The 26155-nt window shown below is 36.7% G+C and overlaps 1 protein-coding gene across 1 annotated transcript; it reads right to left on the reverse strand.

The window, feature by feature from the left end:
- Positions 1-522: 522 nt before the first annotated feature.
- Positions 523-21831, reverse strand: WDR63 (WD repeat domain 63). The gene is made up of 20 exons (XM_010087188.1): positions 21735-21831; positions 20348-20386; positions 16080-16261; positions 15640-15744; positions 14580-14765; positions 12923-13122; positions 12526-12642; positions 11624-11814; positions 10578-10699; positions 10385-10474; positions 9811-9945; positions 9024-9152; positions 7021-7094; positions 5470-5617; positions 4664-4751; positions 3374-3474; positions 2496-2559; positions 1954-2084; positions 1065-1269; positions 523-644 (listed from the first exon to the last, which is right to left on the reverse strand). Exons 1-20 carry the CDS (start codon positions 21829-21831, stop codon positions 523-525), a joined length of 2526 nt encoding a protein of 841 aa, XP_010085490.1.
- Between the last annotated feature and the right edge of the window lie 4324 nt (positions 21832-26155).

Genomic DNA, 26155 nt, shown 5'->3' on the forward strand with positions numbered 1-26155 from the left:
GACCCATGTGCAGGACCTTGCACTTGGCACATGGCCTTTGGTACAGATCGTCCTTATTTCAGAACAGAATGAATGATAATGTTAGTAACAGTTTGCAAAATGTGCTTTAACTAAGCTAAACCCAGATACTAAGATGTGTAAATTGAAGTACCAAATTTACAGGAAAAAAAAATTGACAGAAATGTGAACAAGAAGGTGTAAAGAAAGAGAAACTCATGTTTGCATTACTGTGCGCTATATAGCATTGCTTTAATGTACGAAACCAAGTGTCATTTTATGCATGTGGCAAAAAATGCTGAACTCTTTACTGTGTTTTCATGTAGCCAGGTTGGAGCAGTAGAATTCTGTCAACTGTTAAGATACCTTTAGGTATCTTCTATCTGAGTTGTGGGCAAAGCCAGCTTTGCTAAAGGTGATCTTTGGAGAACACAGCCGTACTGATTTCAAATTAATTGCCATCCATTTGAAGGCAAGTTTTTCCAGGCAGGCCTATTTCTCTATTGGAGTTTTCAGGATTAAGTGTCATTGAGATAAATAAAAATTCTTACTAACCTCATTCCTCAAAGGGTCACTTAGCGCCTGACAGATTTCCAAAACATGCAGTACTCCAAAATCATCAGAAACGGCTAAAAAATGCTGCTTTGCTGAAAGATATTTGACAAAAAACATATAAACAATCTAAATTCCAACAGTTGTACATACCTCCACCCAAACATGAGCTACAGAGTGTTCGTTTTTGGTGTCGTCTTTTTGGTTTATTGTTCACTGCAGCAAAAAGGCAGACTTATTTCTCTCTTATTTTATTAACAAATGAAATTTCCTTTAGAGTTCATATATTTTCAAACTTTTTTTAAAAAATTAGATTTTTTTTGGTTGCTTTAGGCCATGCTAGTACAATTAGAATCTGATGTATGCACTTTTGTATATACAGTGCAGTGTTAAATTAGTGGAAGTACGTACTTATCTGTTACATAAGATCGTCTGTAACAAGATTAGTGTGTCTTGGATTCTGGGCTGTTTTACAAAGTGGGTAGCACAGTAAAGTCCAATCACCATCAACATACATGAGGCAGTCCAAGGGCTGATGAAACTGATCATTGATTTGGAGATGTTCTGGAAATGAGATGGCTCATGAGTTTTCTTCAGTAAGTCCCAAATATCTATATTTCCATCATCTCTGCCAATGAAGAGAACTCCTGGTCTTGTTAAGGACCAGTGTCCCGCAGTGTATCTTCCTGTGGAGCATCTTGACTGAAGGATTGGTCCGCTCTTTTGAAAACAAACAAAAAGATAGACCCAACAATCAGACAGTACTATCCACTCACTACTTCAAATCTTCTGTCACTTGAGAATATTCACAATTTAAATAATCCTATTACAAAAATTATATCAATAGCAAAATTGGTATTGCCTTCTGCAGATAAAAAGAATTACGGGTAAGTAAAAACCTGATATCTCTCTTCCAGTCTATTAAGGTAATCTGTCTATCTGCTGTTAAAATCTGTGGTCTTGAGATTTTGCCAGGCGCAGCTAACCTGGATTCCTGCATGAGAGGATTTGTAAAAAACCCCACATTTCTTTGTCTTCACATGATGAAAAGACTGCATCCCAAATATGAGTTCTTCAGACCTGTGTAGCACACATCGCCTTTATTCTTCAGTTTCCCTAGCAGCAGAAATAATTTATTGAGAAGCTAGTTTTTTACAAGGTTGGAATTAAAGAAGGTCACTTCACTTTTTTTTTTTTAATCTGTAAAAGGCAAGTTTACGAAGCTATTTCTAAACTAGTTTTCTGATGTGAAGAAAAAAGAAAAGCTTTTCTTATATCCAATTTATTTCTAAACTATGAAGCTTTGTGACTTACAAACATTTCTGAAAATACAGTCTCTGAGGCCATTATAGTTCTGTCCTGTAGATCTATCAATTATGTTACAGCTGTGTTAAAGTAACTTACTGTAACCTCTTCTTTCCAAATGGCAAAATTCTGGCCTCCAATGCTTAGAATGATGTCTTTAAAAAACTGAGATCTCTGGAGAGTGTTGATAGTTTCGGTGTGGAAGGTGTACTTCTGAGTGTGCTTCTGACCTAATAGAGTGAAAAAGGCAGTTGCTTGTAACTAGTGCCTTAGCGATCCTCATCACAGTGGGAGTTACACGGGGGAAAACAGGAGAGCAGGATCCGGCACAGGCTTCAAAGATACTAGCTCCATTTTTTTTGCTCTCAATGTACAGGAAGGGGAATTGGCACAAGTCAAGTTACTTCCATGATTTGTGTCAATAGGTACATAGCAATGCACCTGTGACACTGGAGAGGGGTTTTGCTATTCTGCCATGACAGCTAAACTGCTTGCACTGTTGAGAGTGTCCTGGTGCCATCAGGGAGATAGACTATTAGAGCAGATGAGCAAGAGCCTTAAAAAGGCAGAGTATAGGTGCAAATATTTTAAAGTTAGCAATGTCTTAAGGTTTAAACAGCTATTGAGAAACTTGAACTTACTAACTGGTTTTGCTGAGTCACCATCAATTTCCATTTTCCAGTCAGAATAAACAATTTCTCCATCCTGTGATGCCAGAAAAATCAAGTAAATGCTAACATTAGAGCTTGGTGGCTTATATAAGTGACTTGTTTTTAAGCTGTGACTTTACTTCATTATAACCATTATTAAATAAGTTCTGAGTAAATTAAAATGAAAGTTTGCAGCCAATGACTGAAAAAACCACTAAATTTTTGGATCACCATTTTTTCAGTTATGTATTGCCAAAACAGCTTTACTTACCTTGATGTATGTAGACACTCCTTCCTGCAGAATTAGCTGCTCGGTTTTTACAGTTCACACTGTGCTCCAGTATTTGGGGAAAAGGTGACCAGAAACAAAAAGGTAGCTAGAAGCCAAATTTTAATTTCCACATGAACTCAAAAGTGGTAAAGATTTTGGAATTTTAGGTATATAGGGTAGATAGAGGGCTCTGAATGGCTGGGACTTCCTAAAGTAGAAATAAGTTGTGGGGGAAATTGTAATATAAATGTTTTCATCTGACCTTTGGGGAAACACTAAAAAAATATTACTAATCTTATGGGTTCTGGAATAAGGAAATACTGTTTGGTTTCTGATGGCAGGTAAAGTTCAACATAATTTGGAAATGTCTTCTAATCCTGCCCTTGAAGTAAGGTTTCATAGTCCACCAAATAGTGGGCTATTACTATTTTAAGGATGTAGCTAAATGCATTAAAATGGGAGTAAGATATGGCATGTCCAGAAAGATCTTTTTAGTTAACACCTGAAGAAAACATGCAAGTCCATACATTTGTGAAAACTCAGTCTTCCAGATATCTTGGATTAACATTTTCACTAGTGCTCTATTATTTTCACTTACTTCAGTTCCAACAAAAAAGTCCGTGGAGATATTCTCTAGTCCTTTCAGATTTTTGCTTGAAGTACTCATCTCTGTATATGGCCTCTCTCTGGCAGATGCTTCTAGTGTGTTCAGTGGGAAACAATATAGATACATCTATTTATTATACACTGGAATGTATCAGACCAAGCAAATCCTTTGTCTTATAAAGGTAGTTCATGGATAAGGGGAATGTCAAGAGCAGAGATGAAGACTGCCAAGTAAAGCAGCCATTTTGCATTGTTAACTTTCCTGGTGGAATCTCCCTGTTGCTGCAGCTCCTCTAAAGTCAGTGCTTCCTGTACCCAGACAGCGATTTAGGCTAGCACCATTCTGTTCTTCACCAGCCTTTACCCAGACAGCATGAGTGCCTCCACGGGCACCGCCCTTGTGCATCCTCCTTGGCTGCTGCAGCCAGCAGTGAAGGCACAACCTGCCTCCTGCAGCCTGTGCTGTGACTGCCTGCCCTGGAGCCACTGCCCACAGCAGCTCTGCTGTTCGGTTTGCAGGCACTCTCCCAGGTAGCCCAGCTCTCGTGTCAGCTTGCCAGCTTTACAGAGGGATTAGTAGTGTCGCTACCACAAAGAACAGCAATAAGAACTGATCTACTATGGGAGCAAAGAAGTTGGCACTTCACATCCTGTAGTGCAGAGTGACACCTCTATCAAAAGCACTACAGAAATACTTACAATATATGCTGTTACTTCAGGATTATTTTTCTAAAAATACTATTCTATAAGGGCTGAAAAGGACATACTGTTTGAAGGATAAAGAGACTGGGTGGGGGATTCGGTGTGGGCTATTAAGTGAAACCTGACAGAGTAACTTACTTTCTAGGAAGAAATGTTTTCCTGTGAGGGTGGTGAGGCACTAGAACAGGTTGCCCAGGGAAGCTGTGGATGCCCCATCCCTGGAGGTGTTCAAGGCCAGGCTGGATGAGGCTTTGAGCAACCTGGGCTAGAGGAGGGTGTCCCGGCCCATGGCAGGGGAGTCGGAACTCAGTGATCTTTAAGGTCCTTTCCAACCCAAACTATTCTATGATTCTGTGATTCTACTGTGGATACAGAACTGCTCTTCTTGTATTCAATACATGTACATATCTTTGTAGTTGATACGTGTATGTTGCACTTTGAATACCAGTCTATTTAAGAAACCTTTTTCTGCAGATGCATTTAGCCTATATAATATTTCGTTGCTCAGGTTTCATTATGTGTATACTGAAATATAAGATGAAAAATATTTTCCCCAATAAGGTGTAATAAAAAATATTACCTGAGGTTTTGTAATGATGATGCAGTTCCCTTAAACTAATTCTGACGGGACCATACTCTGTGGTGGGATCACTTTCGCACAGGTTTATCTGTTCAGAAAAAATGCATTTGCTAACTCATTTTGTCAGATCTTTGAGGTACAAGACTAAATTACTTTCTGCTGTAACAAAACAGATCTTTGCAGTTTGCAGTGTGTTTATAATACTTCATGAACAGTATTTGCTGCCTCACATGTAAGCACAGAGAAAATGTAGCCTGTGGTTTCTCTTTTGTTACCCTTTCCCTCTAAGGATTTTGACATGTTTCGCAAAAAGCCAGCTCCAGTGCTCGTGCTTGTTCAACAACTGCAGCTATTCTGAGCAGCACACATCAGCAGGTCCAAAATTATTTTCAGCCTCACTTTTTTCACAAACTGCTAGGACCATACTCATCAGACTGACTGTTGGGTTGCCAGTAATTGTGTCTCTGTTGACCATGGCTGCATCTCACAGTTTGAAACCCAGTTTGAGATAGCCAGCATGGCAATTGAAAAGGCTCACAGGGACTTAGGTTATCAATACAATTACTTTTGCACCTACTGCAGTTTTTAAGAGGCAGTCATGCTGTTTCTTGTGAGTTAGCTTTCCAGAATGGATTTTATTGACGTTTCAGAGGAATGTTGAAGTCTTTCATCAGAAGGAAATGCACAAGGAAGTCACAATTTGCTGGAAAAATTAGAGAATCGGAAAGCAAAAGAATACATCCCTATAGAGTTCTGGCCATATCTGGTTTGTCTTGATTCTTCTGTTCTCTATTTGTGTACAGTACCTTTACGAGAGGTTTCCAGCAGAGATCTAGATCCTTAAAAGTATCTCGAACATCAGGGGGAATACCAAAAATTTCATCCTTTTTTACTTTCTCAAATGAAGGTTGTTCAGTAAGTCTGGTGGCTGGCATATCCCAAAATAGTATTGAGCTGCAAAATGATTGTATAATGTTATTCCCTGTTTTTGTTTCAAAGTCCGATGCAGTTTTCAACACATTTTGAAGTTCTTTTTTTCTTTTGGATTTTCATCTTTAAACTTTACATAGTTACAGAGACTCTGAAAAGCTGACAAATGCTGGATACTTAATTGCTTCTTTTGTAAATGATGGCATATATTCCTTTATTCACCATTTCAGCAGGTGTTAACTATACTAAAGCAGCTAGATAGCATTCATACAGTTTGCCTATGGAAACTTCCTGGGTGAAGTTGCTGGCACTACCTGGATGAAATTCCTGGAGGCTGAGAGAACTGGACAGAACTCTGTAGCAGGTAATCTAGGAATTAAAATCAAAACTCATTCCCAGTTCTTGTGTGTACCAATTTATTTGCTGACACTCAAGGCAAATGGTCCCACTCACTTGAATCTGTCATCTCACTGGAGTTTTCAGCCCTCTGATTGTTCCTGTTGCTCTACTCTGGACATTTATTTAGAGATCTGATATAGACAACGATCATTTTCCTCACTGCTGCATCTCTCTCCCTTTTCTAACAGGAGTTGCTCAGGGACCTGTAATCTTCAAGGATGACATTACAGTGACTTCCCTGTTCTTAGTCTAGGTGAATACTTTTAATTTGGAGCCTTGGTGTGCGAGTACTTTAAATTACTTTTTCCACATGTATTACCTGCATTATACCACAAATTTACTAACAATTGTATTTGCAATCATTCTTCTAACTTAATTCTTTGAAGTCTTCTCTGCATAATAACTTTGTATCACTACCAAATTTTGCTCTCTCTGACCCTCCTTTTGATGCAATTAGCAAATACATGATCGAGCCCAGCCATGCAGCCTTGAAGCATTAAGCCTTTTGCCATCATGAAAACTGAACATTCATTTCCACTTTTTGCATTCTGCTCCCTGTCTTTCACACAGGATGATGTTTGGTTATAACCATCACAACTATTCATCCCATAAGAGAGGAGATTCATACAGAATAATTTTGCCAGCTAAGTCTCTGAGTTTAAATACAGTTTACAGTATTTCTGTGGCCTCAAAATCTTTAACAGTTTTTTGTGCAAGTCACATAGTCAATGTAAGTGTGGAGGTGTGGCTTTCCAGGACAGTGCGTATGTGATCAACACTCTTCTTATGGTATACACAGAATATAAATGTATATATGTAAGGTTTTCCAGTTAATGAACCCTTAATGCCGTTACTGTAACTGGCTTAACTGGCCGAAATTGATGTGCTTGTCTTCTGCACACAGAATTTTAGCTATTCAGGATAGGCTGATAGGAATCCAGTGTGTGCTGGTTAAATCATGGAGTATGCTCCATAAAGCTTTCCAAAGGAAACTGGAAGACATCTTGTAGAGTATCTATTGTATGTACCCATCAGGGGAGCAGGTTACAAGCTGCACGCAACTTTCAGCTCTCTTTTCAGAAGTAGCACCCATTTGGTTGTCCTAAAAATAACAGTAATAATAATTACAGAGGGAGAAGATGATGAGAGACAAACATTATACTTTGCTAAGTAAGTACTTCAAGACATAAAATGGGCTTCTAGAAATTAAGTCACTGTTTCTGCTTGGGGAAGGTTTGAAAATCAGGACTTATTAACTTGTAGTTATAAAGTCAAGCTATTTTACAAATGTACTTCAAGTGAACTGATACCAGCTTTGCCTGCTAAACACCTAGCATTCTAAACCAAGTTATCAGAATAAATACTTGCTGGCACCACTGCAAGTCAGGCCCTCCTTAGGTTGCCATGTTTGTGAATCTTTTTTATCCAGCTTAACCAAAGAGCAAATCATTGAGAAATTTATCTCAAACAGTTAAGTGTACTCAGAGTGATATCTCTTTGCCAAGTTTACACCATGGGTCATCTCTCTTAAATTACCACTTGGCTAGACCACACTGCAGGATGGTAGAGGTGCCTTCAAATGTTAATTATTAATAGTTGAGTTTGTGTATGTGGGTTTCTGCAGATTTTATAGTACTTATCATTACCAAGTAGTTATAGTTTTATACCGAATTTATTTTAACTTATTCAGAAAAATAAAGGAAAGGCGTCAGGGTGAACAAGTGATTATAGGCTATACCCTGACCAAATATAATTTCCAGTATATGCAAAACATGTATTTTGGATAAAACTGTACTGACTAATCATGCGGCAAAGTTTCAGCTACACTTTTTTTAGGCCAAATCCTACTCTTATTTTCATTCATGAGTTGCCTACATGGATTCAAAATGGTAGTCTCACAACCATGCAAAGCTGAATTAGGTTCTGGATATAACTTTGAATACTTTTTCATTTATATGTAATAATAAACGGCTGATTTTAGGAATTGTGCAATAGAAACTGCAATGCTGTGCAAAGGCTGACGTACCTTCCATGTTTATATAACAAAAAGTATGTCCCAGTACATGTTGCTAAATATTGACAAAGAGATTCCTTTGTCAGTGTTATTTATCGAGCAAGGGTTTCCTGTATCTGTTATCCCAGATGAACATGAAAACAGCTTTCTGAGCCTAAAACTTGTCAAAAAAACCCCTCACCCGAACAACAAAAACCACAACAGCATCCTGCTATCCAGTCCCTTTCTTCATGTTTTATATCTGGTACCAATTAGTATCCATGGGTACTACAGTAGCATAGTTTAATAATGAACAGTTATATCAGCTTTCTTTTTATGATATATGTGCACCCTTTTCCTCACTTTTCTGGTAATGTTGCTAAGGACTGCAGTATCTATGAAGTCTTAAAAATGTGTTATAAAAAATTACGGATATATTAATTTGCATAAACCTTTTAAAGATCTGTTTTCTTCCTCTTGACCTGCTTTTCCGCTGTCATTATTTTGCACTTGACTACATTTGCATTTCAAATTAATCTGGGCAACCATTTGCAGTACTTAGATAGTAAATGAGCATTCAGTACTCCTGTCTGACTACATAGACCCTAAGTACCAGGGAGCTTTAAAACCATCACAGAAAATGTAAGATTTGAGTACAGAGGCAGCACCTCAGTAATTAAGGTAACTACAAAAACACCATTCTTGGGTGCTTAGATATTTAGGTAACTGAAATAATTTCTCTGAATTCTTGGTGGCAGGCTAGATTGATCATAGTAGAAATTAAACACATTTTAGATACGGAAGGCTCGTTATAGTTTTGAATTATGATTTTCAGTAAAGCTACAGAATTTTTTTTCCAGTTTGAGCAAATTCATATCAGAGAATGAGAACATAGCACAGTTGTAAAGCACAATGAACAGGGCAAGACACACCAGAATATTTAATATTTACAAAATGCAGTGAGAAGTAATGAAGGCTATTACATTTTAGGCTATTAGGAAAACAATAAAAAGAAGAAAAGTTAATTTTTAAACTCACCTTAGAATAATGTGGTAGCCAATGTATGTCTGTTACTGGTTTTTTATGACTGTACTGTATGGAAGAGACTGCACAGTATTTCACTAGAGGTGGCTCTGTGCTATTCTGCTGGACTTGCATAAATGATGGCTAGAAATGTTTTAAAAAGAGATACCTTAGTATATTTTCAAAATACAGTAGTAGACCTGTCAAAGAAAAAAGGTTACTTTACATACTGTTAATTCTCCTTCACATGTTTCAGATCAGTTTATGAAACTTTCCAGGGGTCTAATACCTTCCCATTGGAAAAACAATGGCAAGCATCAAAACAGGTTTTTGGATATGAAGCTCTAAAAAGAATTCCAACTTTCCTCCACAGGTACCCACACATCCATTTATGTTATTAGTTCCTCCTTTCCTCTTAGGTCTCTCTTCTGCTTATCCCCTTATAGTCTCTTCCCACTGAAATCTGCTTCTCATCTTCCGACCTACCTTTTCTCTGTCCATAAACTTCCAGAATAATTTTCAGTATTACATTCAGCAACAAATGCTATACGTATTTGATAGGCTTCATAAGGCAAGAGTTGAGTGTATATGTTGGTGTCCATTAAAGAACAGTCTTATTGAAGCCTAAGTCTGCACAAAATGCAGTAAAGCTATTAAACTGGACTAATCAGGTAGAAATTATATTGTGATAATGGGTTTATTTCATGAATTCATCAACTTTCTTATCCTTTCTAGTCTCTCATTGCAAAGATTTTCTACGCCTCTGTTCTGAGTCAGGATACTTTCACCCATTTCCCCCCACAGATATATAGATGTACTGCAATATGTTTAGAATGGAAGCATTCACCGTATTAACAGATGTTTTCTCGATTCCATCATCAACAGTTTTTGTATTTTGCAGCTTTTCTTCATGTTGAGAAATATCCCACAGTATAACCTCCAATGAGAAATGAGTATATTATGAATTATTTCACCCTTTATATTAATGCACATTTTTTAATACAAATCAGGCAGGTTTGGGGAAAAAATAAGAAATTTACTCTCTGCACTAGAACTTATGAAGTCTTTAAAGTATTGCCTCTTCAGTCTGATGCAATCAGTTGAAAGGCTACACTTGTCTCAACAAACAAAAACAGAGTCTTTACAGCTTGACCTATTTATCAGCACTATAACGAAGCACCATACAGTGATGGCTCAGCTATGGAATAACGAGGCATAACTTCAGTACAGGATCAGAGAATTTCTGAGACTCTGTGACGTCTGTCTTGTGGTACTATGTGTTGTTATGGATGTTGAATACATCTCTTCACCCTTATTTTTATACTGTAAGAAGATACAGAAATATCCAGTTTTATTCTTAAGCAGAGAATTAACACCTGTCCATTGACGCAGCCACCAGCAATGATATTTGGATCACTTGGACTGAACTGAAAGCAGTAAATGTCTTCAGGACACTCCAACATCAACTAGAAAGAAGAAAAACAAAATAGTTGAGAAATACAGTCACACTGATTGTTTGTTCTCTTGTTATTTGAACACTTGGCAAATTTAAAAGTCCTTATTAAATACCTGAGGGTGGATAGGGTCAAAAAAACTCCAAAAAAGTATTACTGACTGCTGCAGCAATGACTTTTCAGAAAGGTTAACTTGTTCATAAGAAAGCCGCTCTCTTGCTGACACTGCTATAATCCCTGATTGAGATAGAAAACAAATTTTCTCAGAAGAGACAATTTAAGTTTCAACATGCTGTTAATTATTCTAAGTTACTTATATTTATGCCTTCTGAATACAGTGCAAAAAAAAGCAAAAAAAAACCCCAAACAACCGAACCATGCATTTATATTTTTCTTTTTACTGATCAACTTTGAGGAAATTATTTTTGTTACTTGAAATTAAAGTATTTAAGGTGTTTAACAATGGGTCGTAGAACCTAAGCATCAAGATAAAATCCAACTTTTTTGCTACTGCTCCTTAATGGTGTAATTCTGCACCTGAAATGATGTGACAGGCATACAGTCCTGGCCACCCATCATGAAATCAAATCGTTTGTAGCCAAATTAATTTCCTACACAGGCTGCAGTGTTGGCTATTAGTATGCTGTGCAGCTAGGACATTTATATAGAACTTAATTGTGCCTTTAAGCCTGGCTGTGTAGAGCAAGAATCCATGGCAGGGAGCGGGAGGACACATTTAGTACTCCTCCTGATGAGCCCTGGCACTGAGCAGAGCCATGTCCCATTGTGGCTGTAACATTCCTCACAAGTATGAGGCATGCTCCAGGAACCTGCATGAGGAGAGGAATGGTATGCAGAGCCACCAGGACCTGGCACGGTTGCAGCTCCACTTAAATGAGCCTCATAAGGGAGAAGTTTCCCTTTCCTGTGGTCTCCACTTATACATCAGTATGAGGGACTTTGCGTGGCCACTCTGAACTCTGCAAAGGATTTGACTGTTTCATTTTTCAGTTTGTCTCAAATCAGCAATTCAGATAGACATACTAAATCAGTTTTGATTTGGTTTTATATTTAAAAGCTGATAATTTCATGAAAGATGCATATTTTATAGCTGTCATATAATACATGTCATCCAAGTCTCAAATCAGTATTTTACATTACCGTAAATGGTTGGATGCCAGCAAACGCAGCTAATAGTTCTGTCCTTGAGATAGCGCAGATCTGTAAATGATTGGTATGCTTTAAGGTAAACATCTGGCTTGCCACCAGAATAGCTTTCATCTTCTGCTAGGGCCTTCCAGTCATCAAAAAAACCATCCATAATTTCATTTTGCTGCAATGCAATTTCCATTCTGTTTTGTGAAAAGAACAGTTTTTCAATAATCCAGATGTGACTACTCAGTAGTAGAGTCACAAAGATTTCTGTAAAGAAGCAGCTTTTCTTTTACACAAAATTATGACCACAGTAGTAAAAAAAAACCAGTATTAATTCCTCAGTGATGCTGTAAGGAAACCCTCTTCCATTTAAATGTAAATAACTAATTGTACCAAGAATTTAACTCTAGTTCTGTGTGGATCAAGTACAGTGCAATTGTCCAATTCCTGTGCAAATAGTGTCAGTAAGTGGGACTTGTCCCATGACTAAGGGCTGTAGGACAGCACTTTTGCTCTTCTGCATAAGCCTCTGCTTGAGTCATCAGTGTTTGAGAGATCAGCTTTGCAGCTTGTTCAGAAAGATGTATCACTATCAACTTTAACAGTTCTAATATCTATTTAAACTAACATTCATAGTAATATGACATAGACTTCATGTTAATTTTCATAGAAACAAGTTAAGCTTTGTTATTATAAAAATAATAAGAAACCCCCCCCCCCAAACTTTTTAAAAACAACAAAACAAATCAGATAAAATAATAAGAAACCCCCCCCCCCCAAACTATTTAGAAACAAACAAACAAATCAGTATTTGACAAGACCAATGGTCCATTCAGACAAGAGTTCTTGCTTGTATTCTATATTATTATAAAGGTAGTATTTAATGTGTATTGCTGCAGTAATTTTACCTTAAATGTACTGATGTAAGAAATTCTTTCAGTTTCTCAGATGACAGACTGTCTTCTTTCTCTTCGTTTGACAACTGTCTAGGAAAATACTGCGTGGATGCATTTTTTGGATAGGTCCTAACCAATTAGAATTAATTTGAATGTGAGTAAGTACAGAAACTATTTCAAAGACAGAGACCCATGTAATGTGTAAAATTAAAAGCTCAGTATATTCAGTTTTTATAGAAGCTCTTTGGAAAAGAGTGAAAGAAGAAAGATGCAAACAGAGCATCCAATTCTGTCATCTTAATCAGTTTGTAACTGGGTAACTCCAGAAGAGTTAATTTACATAACTTTAGCTGAGATCAGAAACAGTGCATGGCTTAATACATAAGCTGACAAGTATTCTCTCACTTACCATTTTGTCTGTGTACTAGCTTCTCTTACTTTTGGAACCATTTGTATGCCCACATCTTTTTCAAGCATTTTAATACTGAAAGTTTTGTCTTCATAGGATGTGCATTCAGTGTAACTGTCTTTTACATGTGAAGCATTCTTATCAGTAAATGTAATTGGTGCACCAAACTTCCTGCGTACTCGAGAAATCATATACTTAATCTGGAAAAGAGATATTTCTGTAGTTATCAGAGAAGAAAGGGTTTGTTTTTTTTTTTTATTCTGAAGTGCTTGTATAAATAAGCTACATATATAATAGACACGTTTGTATTTCTAAAACAAGAAGCTGCCTTTGGGTAATGTTTTGGATTACTGCTGGTAGGATAAGAGAGTTACATTTTCTAATTCATGCAATATCAAAACTGCACCTTTAATTAAAATATTGATTTTCAGGAGGTCTTATGTAATATTGCATTGGACTTCTAAGACCTAAGTATTCAGCCCTTCCCTCTTAGTGCAACTCTCAATTTTGGGTGAGGTTTTTCAGCTTCTCTTGCAGTTGACTAGGGAGAGAAAAGTAACCCGAAGAGGATCCACAAAAATCTGAGTGAGGAGTTTCCTTATAATAAGAACTAGGAAGGAAGAAGGAATGTGGCTTGACTTCTACCCACAAAGAGAGGTAGGCCCTTGATTTCAGGCAGTAGAGAGGTATTGTTTTGTTTTGGACTCATAGCCAGGTACTTTTTCCCAGCACCTCCCACAGAACTGGAAAGGAATATACTTCTGAGTGGACCTTGCCAGCAAGGTAGAATACAGAATATTTGGACTGTGAATGTGGATTAAATTTAGTGACTCTGAGTTAGCTTTAGAGCAACCAGACATCTTTCTAAGTATAAGCAAGATGTCCAGTTACTGAGAACTATCAAAACTTAGCCAGTCTTCCCTGAACATGGGTTTAGGTATTGAGTAAAAATCACTGATGGACAGTTAAATGCTTGGAGATGCCCCACACATCACTAGTTACGTGACAGCTGTGGGTCAATCTATTTTTTGGATGTATAATTTTCTCAGTGTAATCTGTAGGTGTAGTTAATCAAATATGTCCTCCTGTGGAGTCACCTTGTAATACCTTTAGTCGGTAACATTTATTCTGAGGTACAGAGCCCTTAAAAGTGTTTCACGCCATTTAAATGCCATCTACATAATGAAACAGAGTTCACTGGGCTCCATGGAAACAGAGCTAGGTCCTTAGAATATAATTACAGTGACTCAACGTGTAATCTGGCCAGATAGTAGATTGAGCAAAAAAGTGGCAGAGATGCTAATGACCAAAGATGATCAGGACTTTTGAACTTACAGCTTAAAAAGTAGGTATGTCCAATGCAGTCTCACATGCCTTATTTGCAGGATTTAAAGAGAAGAGAGTTGTAAAAAAAAAACAAAACCAAACCAAAACAAACAAACAAACAAAACTAGAAAAAAAAATTTCTGCAGCACTTTCAGTTTTTGTTAGAAGTTGAGCTATTTCTCTCTCTCTCTTTTTTTTTGTTTTCTTGAAAGACCCCAAGCAAAACTAGGATTGCAACTTTTGGTTTCCTGACTTTTTTTTTTTAAGGAACTTAAAATAAGTTTGTTTTTCCTGATATTTATTTGATTGACTAACATTTGTTGATTCTGACCTTTGTAACAGAGTCTTTAACAGATTCTTCTTCAACTTCTTTTTCGCTGCCAAGAGAAACCCAAGGTTTGTGGACAAGAGACTTATAAGGATGGACTTCCAGAGTTTCCTCTCCATTTTCTTTTTCTTCTTCTTTTTCTTCTTCTTTTTCTTTTTCTTCTTCTTTTTCTTCTGCAGTTTCTGGAGGCTGTGATATCAAACAGTGAGAAATGGTACTTCTTCAAAAATTTGTTACTGAAATGTAAGTATGAACTGGAAACCCAGTTTTCATTCTTTATTCACACATTATTTACTTTTGTCTCAGTGCAGTAAGTCTGGCTATTCTGTGCCCCTAGGTATGACTGGGTTAGGTCCCATTCGTTCCTGCATTAGAATTTTCCAATAAATGCTACGTATTTAATGTTTAACTACTGAAGAGAGACTGTTGTCTTGAAAGCAAATCACTGTTAATGAAAAGAATTTATAGCAATTTTCTACATTAGGCTCTCCTGCCTGGACTTGCAATTTGCTTTTCCATTGATTATTACTTTTCCTGACGCTGGATGACAAACTCATGTTAAAAAATTATATAATCTACCCATAAATCTTCTCCTACGATGCAATGCACAAGGGGAAATCTTGTATGTATCTAGAGTTATTTAGAACTCAAGAACATTTTTAAAGTATGTGAAGTAAAATACATCGATATTGTGAAAAATAGGTATAATATTTATTTGAAGATACCCAATATATGATAATCTTTTATTTTTATGCCTTACTTAGAAACCTGGGTCTTGGCAGAGGAAATTAATGGTTATGATAAAAATGCAGCAATGGGGGGGTTATACTGGCCCTCTGAAGTAAAATACAAAAATTTATTTCAGTCTTTCTAAGTATAAAAGATATTTTTACAGTGATACATGTATTTTTCCATTAGCAGATTAACCTTTAGAGAAACACTGTGGCATGCCAAGCACATCAGATGCTTACGAATACAATACCATTCCTGAAATAGATGTTTGAGACAAGATTCTGAAATATTTGTAGATAGAACAATGCTGTGGTATACTTCATTTTCTTACCTTCAGAAGGTTTTCCTTGGCTTCCTCAGAAGCAACAAGGTAAAAGTTCTGTCCGTACTGGAACTTTGCATCAAAAACTACCAAAAGTTCTTCCCCTGGATATTCCTATTTTAATTAAAACAATTAGTGGAAAACTGAAAGCAAATAACATACAAAATAGACATGAGCCTGTGACTGGCAAAGTTACCACTTGTATAAATTCAGTATCTTTGGTTAATCTTGTGGTCTTAACAGAGAATTTAATGTGCTAATTGAAAAGAACAGATGGATTGTATTTTATAATAATAAGTCTGGGACAAAACTAATCTTTTTATACAGACCCTTTTGGATATTACATCATTAGTGTATTTACACAGTCAAACAAGGCAGACCTTATCATTAAAAGAATATATATTCAGAGAGCATGAAGTCTTAAAGTGAGAACGAAGTAAGCTACATACTAGGACAACTTTTTTGATAGGGTGGAAGTCAGAAATTGCAGCTCTTGTTTTCAAGTCCTGAACGATGTCCTCTTTTTTAATAAGTTTGAAACAATTTTCTTCTGTGACATCTTCATCAACTCGGCAATTAAAAATTTCTTGCGTCTTTGTAGTGAAAACTAAAGGAAAGATTTCTGGGTGGCCTAGGAAAGAAAGCAAAATTGGTTGATAAATTCACAGTATTGTTTAAACATAAACATTTGCTTTAATAACTCTGGGTCTTTACTGTTTCCTAGCAGAACGCCTTTGAATCTCTCAGCTTAGTTTTTGGTATTTTGCAAGGCATGGCACACAAATTATGTTACATTTTGTTAATCTTGGAAAAGACTCTACCTAACATTTCCTACTTAATGAATATGATATTCCTAGTATGAGGGGAATATCAATCAAGTGTTTAAGAGCTTTAGTGAAGAGTCATTAATGGACTATTTTTAATACATTGAGGACACAACTGCATGGCTGTGATTTAAGAGAACTCTTGAATAAATATACTCTAGTCCTTCCGTGTAGATTGGTGTCATGTTAAGCTAATGTTTAATCTAGATGAGGCTTCAGTCCCCTCCCAAGTAAGGATGGTTTTCTGGCTTTGGACTTTCATCTTCCTCTCACTCAGTTTAGGGTGCAGTTGAGTCTATTTCTCACTAAGCAAGTGAGACTAAAGCAAGGTCACCAAGATTCAAGCCAGATGTTTATTTTCAGCTTTGCTGGAGAATATATAGCTGCTGTTTTCTATATATGACCTCTGTTAAATTCATTCATATTAGTTCAGAACAAGCTATTTCTTATCCAAGCTCCAGCACTGTTATTGACATTGGTTTTAGCGAGGCTGGGTGCAGTTAGGTAACCCATCAACTGCGCTTTGCAAACCTATCAACTGCACTTTGCAAACCCATCAACTGTGCTTTGCAAACACTCAATCTGAAGATAATATACAGTGCTGCTTGTTAAGTGTGTGTCAGCTGTATGCAGGTAACACTTGGTCCTTCCCATATTACATCTTCTGCCTTCCAGCTTACATAACAGCTATAAGTGATCATGATCACTATAGGCCCAGATAGTTGAACCCTGCTGCCTAAGAGACTCTTTTCTTCCTTTGCAACACTGCCATGTGAGCAGACTCATGCTGTATGTCTCAGCTGCCACAGTAAAGAGCATTCTTCATGAAGGCCACTATATTTCTGGCTGAGAAGGCTAGCAGATGTTCACTTGGAATGTTCATCTTTTTGATAAAGTGGAAAGTGTAAAAGATTTAGGGACATGTGTACATGGGATTTTTATGTACTGAAATGGGCTGGCTTTTGTGGTAATAGCTGATCCTTTCTATCATCTTTCTTTCATTCTTGTTTCTTAGTTTGAATTATTTAATATTTTATCTTGATTTCCAGCATCTATGGTAGTTTTCTCTTTGTGTATGCCTGAAATTGAAGTTGATATATCTAAAATGATAATATTGACCAGCTGGCTCAGCATGTTGTGAGAAGCCATCTCTAACCGAAGCCAAAAAGGACAGACAAAATGATAAATCCTCCTTAATCTCTATCATTTGGGAAGCTAAATCTCTGCATAAGCCTATCACATAATACAAAATGCTTGATAAATCTGACATTTATCCTTAAAATCTTTCAATGCTTCTCCTCCACTGCATCCAGTCTGCTATAGTCATCCACTAAAATTAATGACATGCATGATGCTTCAGGTACACCCTGCACTATGCCAAGTATGATTTAGTTAGCCTTCACTAGTCATTTTGTAGTATACGCAAGCCATTTGTAGCACACACAATCCATTAGTTCACTGTCTTCAGAAGTTGTAGTCAATATTGCATGACTTTCCTTTTTGATATCTCAGAGATTTCCAGGATTTCTGTGTGGATGCTTCCAATAAATACAGAATCATAGGGATGTTGATTGGGAAAGACCTCTGAGAGTCATCTGGTCCAAACTCACCGTTGGTAACACCAGACCACGTCAGTTCTCATTTATCTCCCAGAGTCCCTGTGCTTGCCTTTTTTGGCATCTACACTCTGTAGATAATGAGGCCAAGACCTAGATTCTTCTTTTGTTTGTCAATTTGGCTATGAGACCAGGCTCAGAAAAAGTGTTTATTCCAGGGTGATTTGTAACATTTAATCCTTTTAAAGAATTGCAGAAGTTGATGTGCAGGACTCCCAGGTCACCCTAGACAAGGGCATGAGGCCTCATTAGGATGTCATTAGGAAGCAGACTCCAACCCTAGTACAAACTGCAACACTACAGATATACTTTACATTTTGATATATTAGAGCAAAAAAATTAGACCTCCTTTTGCAAATTAAATTTCATAGGCTAGAAAGAGGATAGAAACCTAGAACTGTGCACCAAAAAATGCAATTTCCATCCTCTGCCATATACAGCTGGCTCACAGGACAGAATGGACAGGAGAGCAAAGGAACAAAACATTTGTACATATCACAGTCCTCAGGGTTATGTGGCTAGTGCAATTAGGAGGGCTAGAGCCTACAGAAAATTAATAAACATAATTTGCTGATTCTTATGTGAAATTCTATCAGAAGATTATTCTCATAGCTCAAATAAATTAAAGTAAACCTGAACAATTAGCTTTTTTTTGGATGCATCGAAAATCCTAACCAGGAATAACTGTTGTTTATTCAAGAAGCTTGTATAATGTTATTTTTTAAAAAGCTGAATCATGCATACAGCCTTGTCCACAAGTGCTAATGCTAAAAAAATTCTTTCAAAGAGATGTAGGTTTCAATGTCAAATGAAACAAGACAAGCATGTACTAAAGCTAAGCAAAAATGTAACAGACATCACTACAAGAGGGAACAGAGTAGAACAGATAGTCTAAGTGTATTTTCTTCAGTGCTCTATTGCTACAAGTCCAAGTTAAAACCAAAGTAATGATCAGAATTAAAATACGTACATCTTTTAGTCTAAAGGACTAAATTATCGTAGAATACTGTATTATAACAGATTCTATACTATAGAATCTGTATTAGATGTAGTATAACATAAGGAGCTGATACTGCAGTTCTTACTATTATGAACATTTTTATTGAATGCTCTTTTCCAGCAAAAAGTATGAGAGGCTTCACATTGTTCTTCTAATAGTAAATTGTACACATATCATTTGTAACAGTTGACAGCTCTTAGTGCTATGAAAACTTCACAAAGGACCAAGAAGTTCCAAGAGAAGTAAAGAACACTTGCAAGTCTTACACTAAGGAGATACCATGCATACAGTTTAAATCCTGCACAGACAGTCTCTGTATATCATTTACTGCATTTAGCAACAAGTTTCTAGCAAGTTTAGATATTACGGCTCTAACGTTATTTGCCACTAGGTGGAGGTAAAATTCTCTCTTACTGACAAAACTAAGGATCTCCAGGAACACCAAAAATATATTTTTTTAATGTAACACTCCCATCTTCTGAGGAATCACTTACTGTCCATTAATTGCAGCTTAGCCATTTTGTAGCCATTACCTAGCTTGTATATTCCTAGTCTTCCACATTGTTTTAGGTTTTAGCAATAAAATCTCTACTGCTAAAAGCCAATTAAGAAGATAACCCTTTGGCCCGTTCCTGTCAACCGTAGATAAATCTTACATTTACACCAGTTTAAGTTTTATCAGAGGAAGAATTGCACAAATCAGGTCAGAAGAAAAATCCAACCAGAAATGTGAAAAAAAATTACTAATTTATTTGGTGTTTAAGAAAAAAAAATATTTAAATTCAAATAATTCCATATTTTAGCTCTTAACTATGGCCACACTTAAAACTGCACTTTTCTTGAACATAAGCCAAAATAAATGCTTGATATCTTGTGACTTTTAAATGGCAGATTTTTCCCCTACAAAGCAAAATATGTTAACATCTATTGATATCTATGATTAAAAAACCACAAGTGATATGCTAAAATAATCTTCTCTTCAGATTTAATAATGATTTGACAAAGATCAAAGATTAAAAACTGATAAAAATATTTCAAGTTTTTCTTAACTATTACTGAATGCAAACGTTTATGCACCCTCTAATTCTGCTGTGATGCTTTTTATTTTCCCTGATCCCAGCTCCTCTCAACCCAACATAAAAACATCTAAAAACCCGTACCTGTTTCATTATTCCTTGCTTTCCTTTTAATTCCCTGGCATTAGTAACATTGAAGCTTCAAAATGCTTAAAGTATTCTAAAACTATTACTTTAAAGCCTAGTCCTCATAGCACTTACCTATACTAGCCATAGAAAGATCAACTTCATAATTTTTACCTGAAATATAACAACATGATGTTATCAGTAATTTTTCTTCCTAACAAGGTAACTATAAATATATAGTCCTTTCTTCTTAGGGCAATATTTAAAATCTCTCTATATATTTAATACTAAACTGTGAAGAGGAGACAAAAAAAATTCTATTCAGTTCAAATTTAACATAAGAAATGAGTGAAGCCCTTTAAAACAGGTCTGTGTCTGAAGGAGATGTTAGCATATTTTGAAACTATGAAGATTTAAAACTCATATATATTTTGAGCAGATGGTCTGCGTAAGAGAGAAGCCATAAGAAATCTGTCATCTTGTGGAGCACACTGCAGTTTCCACTGTTGAAAGCTGCACAGAGGCAGTTACTTGGGGCAGTTCCCCTGCAAATGGTGTCATGTGAGGAGCAGATAAACGGGCACAGCTCGGTAGCATCAGACAGCAGCAGAACTGCAGGTGTGTCCCTAGGAGCAGAGGTTGGTCCCCTCTGACAGCGGTGAGGTGGACAGTCTTGCTCTGGGTGGCAGGGTGCCGCAGAAGCCAGGCTTTCTTCAGCCCCTGAGAGAGGAACTGCAAACCTCACAGCGAAGCAGGACAGGGAGAGATTAGCGCTGATGTGCAGAATATTCTCTGCAGCACAACAGCTATTAATCATCTGGGAGGGAAAAGGTGTTCAAAAGGCGAAAGTAACTTCAGGAAGGTGGCTGTCATGGTGGAAAAAAAAAGCCATGAAACAAAACAAATAAAACGCAAGCATTCCCATGTTTTCTGAGCATGTGCATGAATCACTGGAAAAAAATGGTTGTATATAGCTAAGGCTCATTTGCCTTATACTTCGTTAACTATACACCTTATAAATGACACAAATGAGATAGTATCTCAGCACATCTCAGAAAAAAATAAAATAAAATGCACTGCAAAATTAAATTATTAGACTTTGGTATATTTTCAAGCTCTATTATTGTACCTTTACAGAGCGATCCTGAGCACCTGAACTCCTGCTTCTGAGGGCACTTCTGTCTGCCTGATGCTCTCTCCCTGGGCTGTTAGCTTTTGTGAATCTCCCCACTTAATATATGTAAAGCCTCACAATTTCCCATTCAATACTGTTACTGTAACACCCCAAACTATTAAATCTAAACTACCAAGACAAACCATAAATATTGCAATGTAGCTTTGTTATGTTGCATATATTGGTTACAAAATCATAATCAGTGATTGTAGATCTCAGTTATTTACATAAAATAGCATATTCTCATTTAGCTCATGTTTACTTAAATGCATGGGCCCAAAATAATTAAGGTAGCTGCCATGTGAAACCAGATTACTGCTTGTTTCATTGCTTCTGTACCTTACATACCCAAAGGTGTTTGTTTTCCTTTTGGGGATTCCTTGGCTTTTTTTCCACCTTTCTTTGCTGAGGTTTTTGGACCTTTCAAAGAGGTCTTTTGTGACATTTTTTTTCAGATTTCTGTAGAGAAAGAGACACATCATCAATAAACTTGAAACAGGCAACCAAATGCACCATGTATGAGTGAAAATTTGGTCCATAGCTTTAGGTAGTTCATCATTATAGTAATATTTTCATATGCAGCCAAAGGTATGTTCTATAATTTTAAATCATAAACTGTATTTTGAAATGATGTGTAATGATGGAAATACATCTTCTGTCCTGGGTGATTAAGTATGGAAAATGATTATCCAAAACTGTGAAAAGTTATATTAGGGTAGGGGTTTCCCTTACAGGAAGCTAAGGACCTGAGCTACAGTGGGAAGAGTGCAGGTGAAAATTCTCCAGTTACAAATGTTTGTCCCAGTGTCCTTAAGTGTAAATCATTCTCAGCTGCATAAAGCATTTCTGTGCTTATCTATTTCCAGTTCATTTTTGAGTGTAGCTGTGGAAGACAAATTTGGAAAGAAGTTGTATGCATGTAGCAACCACACAGTGTATGGAAGGCGACTCTTGTTTCATTTACTATCCTTCTTCACAATATCTAGAATAAGGATGAGACCAGCAGTGTAGAAAAGGCTCAGTTCCATTGCAGAGAAGGAAAGGCAATGCAGCCTGCCTGCTGGACAGACGGGACAGCACACCGCCACAGCCTACACTGCCATCATGTGGAAGGTAGACGCGTGGCAGCCGGTAGAGCAGCTACATTGGGATGGTCCAAGTTCTGTTAGGAGAAGTACTGAAAATTTTTTGATATTATTATTGAACAGCTAGACGTGTTCAACTGGGGTAAGGACAATGGTACTCTGTTTGTTTGTGTCCTCCCTCTTCCATGTCCCCACTATTTTTTTTAAAGGCTGTAAACTGCCTGTGAGAGGAACAATTTTTTTTTTTTAAGTCTACAAAGCACCTACGGTATTTGGGTGCTACTATAATTCTAACTGTAATAAGAGGAAAACAGATGTACTTATAGGACAGAGTGCATGTCAATTAAGATGGCTAGAAGAGATTAATTTTCCCTTATTAAAAAAAAGGGGGGGGGGGGACGACCTGCAAAGCTATTTCCTACCCATCTCCTTGTATATTTTACATAAAAAAAAATTGTGACCCATTTTATAAATCGACTCTATGGCTACTCTAATTTGAAACCAGCCTTGATGTGTCCAAATAAGACAGCCCTCCAGGACAGGAGGAGAGGCTAGCTGTTTTAGAAATCAGTTGAAGGACAATATGGACCATCTCATATGTATTACAGTCACATTGTCTTACTTCACCATTTCCTAATTATTCACAAAGCCAATTTGGAAATTTTGAGTTCTTTCTTCTTCGTAACCTAAACCCTAAGTCATGTGAATAGAGGAAACACTGAGAGGGCTGAGATAAGTCACATGCCTATGTTTAGTACAGTAACTTGCAAGTAAAAACATGCCTTTTCCTTCGTCTGACTTCAAGTATATTAAATTAGAGCTTTGAAAATTGTCTCCCAGTAATGCAATTCCTCCTCCTTTACCAAAAGAATCAGGTGCAGAGGCACACACAGCACTATACAGGTAAGGACAGTGCTGGTGAAGGCAGAGTTGGTGACTGAGTGTGTGTATGTTAATACAAAAAAGTATCCCTGTTTAAGGGCTGCAAATGAATACAGCCATCAGTAGAACTGCTCGTGGTTCCATCTGTGATGCAGAGAACCTCACCAACTGGAAAGCAGATAGAAAAGTACGAAGTAGTTATCTCCTTTTACAATATGCCTGCTACCATATCACATCTGCCCATTTGTCATCCTGTGGGCATATGATTGTCAGTGGTTAGGAAACACTTAAGGCCTCCAAAGAAAGCAAAGGCAGAACTTCTAAAACTTCTCTGGAAGCATAATCAAGCCGATAGCCATTTACAAAGTATGTATGGAAAGTTGTTTTTTTACACAGGATTACGCTACTAACCCCCAAGTGCTCCCTGCAGGAAGTGAACATGCTCTGAGAACTTCAAAATAGGTACTGAAGAGCCATCTTTGGCACCTCACCTCCTAAAAAAGAAATAAAGGAACAAAAATCCTAATGTTTCTTAATGTGTAAGATAAAACCTAGTAATTTCAGAAGTTACCTCTTCTTTCAGGGGTTTGGGTTTTTTTTCATTCCCTAAATTTTTATGCAAAGTACCAAATCCTATCAAGAAAACATGAATAAACTGGTGTCTGTACTAGAGGACTGTCTGAAAATATGACGGAAAAGATAATTTATTTAATCTGTGGTTAGTTCCTGTCCTTATAGGGATATTTCTATATTGCTTATTTAGAAAGGACTCTAATATGTGTATTTATCCGGAAACATGCAAATGTATTATGCCTTTCCATTAATGTTTATATAAATTCATGATTCTGTGATTGAGAGGTCAGAAACAAAATTTAAATTAACATAATTTAAAAATGTTAAGAGCGCAAAACCTACAAAAAAGAATAGCTCTTGAAAATAAATTGTCATAAACATTGCCATATATTCCATTTTTTAAAAGTAGGTAATTTATTATATTAAAATTTAATTAAATATGTTCAGTCTATTTTTTGGTGATTTTTCAGTGGAACACAGTGTTACATTATTTAGTTGGTAAAGCCCAGGTAAATATTTGCCAACACTGTTTGACGTTTTGTAGCCTCATTTCTTTATAGATGGCTGTAATATTTTAAATGTTACGCTTAAGAGAAAAAGTAAGATCAGAGTGTTCTCCTAATCACTTAATGGACTGAAACATTTACAATTATAAAACAAATCCATGAAGTTGCTAGGTACTGCAACAGGGGAAGGTTAATTAGCTGTCAGCACTGGAAAAGATGCTGTCTGAACTGAAGACACAGAATGATTCATTTGCTGCCTAATTGAATGACACAAGGTCAAGCCTGTGTGCATTACTACTTTAGGACTATAATTTACTAAAATTTGGAATGACAGAAGAATTGAGTGCATTTCCATTTAACAAAAGCACCACAAGAAAATTATCAAAAAAACATGCTACTTGCTTTTTTGTTATTGTGATACTATCAAGCTAAAAATCACATTTTTGTCTGTAAACATTTAGGAACTTGTTGAAAATACCATCTCAAGAATGACCTAATCTCTCCAGAAATTCATGTGCAATGTTCACTTTAATTATATTTATTCTATTTTGCTCTACACAAAGAGCAAATAATACAAACACCTGAAGTTTGTGTTACTAATAATGCTTGTGCATATTTGGACACAACTTCATTGTATAAGTTGTAGGGAGTAAAGCTGAAGTTTTGGCAACTGCCAAATCATTTCAGCATATGAATAGTTCTATTAGAGCGTACCTGATGTCACACATACAACTTCTTGTGAAACCAGGCCTAATGATAAAAACCAATAGAGAGGTGGTTACAGGCTCTGGGAGAGTCAGTACAATACACGTAAAATTAGGTTAAGAATTATAAGGTATGGAGGGCAAAATGCAGAACTTCATCAAACATTGGATAATACTGTGTTCTGTTTCTCTGCTTTCTTCTGTTCAAAGAGGAATAGAATAGACTTGGAAAAGGTACAAAAGGAGGATAACATGGATGATTGAAGATATGGAACGTGCTTTGTACTAGGAATAAACAAGGATTCCTTTCAGTCTGGAAAAGACAGGACTGAAGAGGGTATGATAGAAGTAAATAAAATCATGAGAGGCATGGAGAAAAGTGACCAGGGAATGATTATTCATGGTCTTCCATAATACAAGATCTCACTGGCATCACATGAGCTTACCAAGGGACAGACTGAAAACAAAAAAAGGAGTACAGAATTATTTCATTGCACAATAGGTAGCTGAACTATGGAACATGCTGCCTGCGGACAGGACAGCTGCCAAAAGCACACAATTTCAAAAAGTAACAGGGCAAATTGACAGACAAAAAATTGAAGGCTACTAAAAATACTGATAATACCTCTGTCTGTAGAAATGAAGCCATAAATCCAAGAAAAAAGGGTGCGAAGAGTGTAAGTATGGCTTTATTATAGTCTTGCCCAGGCCTCTTACTGGCCCAGACAGAACTTCTGGTGTGAGCCAGTACAGCTGCTCTACAGTATTAGAATTTATTAACAATTTGGTCGGTACTTCAATAGTTAGTAAGTATGATATTTGTCATAACATGAACCTGCCAGGAAGCGAACAGCAGCATATGTTGCCTTGTTATGACTTTTGAAGAAGAAATGTTATATTGTAAAGTTTTTCACTAGATAAGACATTATCTCTTTTCTTTAAGCAAAGGTAAGGAAAATAATCATCTCATCTTTTAACTGTGAAAGCTAGGCTGCGGGAACAGAACCATGCACGGAGCG

Source organism: Pterocles gutturalis, unplaced genomic scaffold (genome assembly GCF_000699245.1).
Source record: "Pterocles gutturalis isolate BGI_N339 unplaced genomic scaffold, ASM69924v1 scaffold50281, whole genome shotgun sequence".
NCBI classification, from domain to species: domain Eukaryota; kingdom Metazoa; phylum Chordata; class Aves; order Pterocliformes; family Pteroclidae; genus Pterocles; species Pterocles gutturalis.

Excerpts from the sequence above, each read along its gene's own strand:
- WDR63 (XM_010087188.1), bottom strand. The coding sequence starts at position 21,831 with ATGTCACAAAAGACCTCTTTGAAAGGTCCAAAAACCTCAGCAAAGAAA. Across the intron at positions 3,475-4,663 it reads TCATCATTACAAAACCTCAG|AAGCATCTGCCAGAGAGAGG; the intron begins GTAATATTTTTT and ends TGAACACACTAG. Across the intron at positions 2,560-3,373 it reads ACTTTTTTGTTGGAACTGAA|GATGGAGAAATTGTTTATTC; the intron begins GTAAGTGAAAAT and ends CTGGCATCACAG.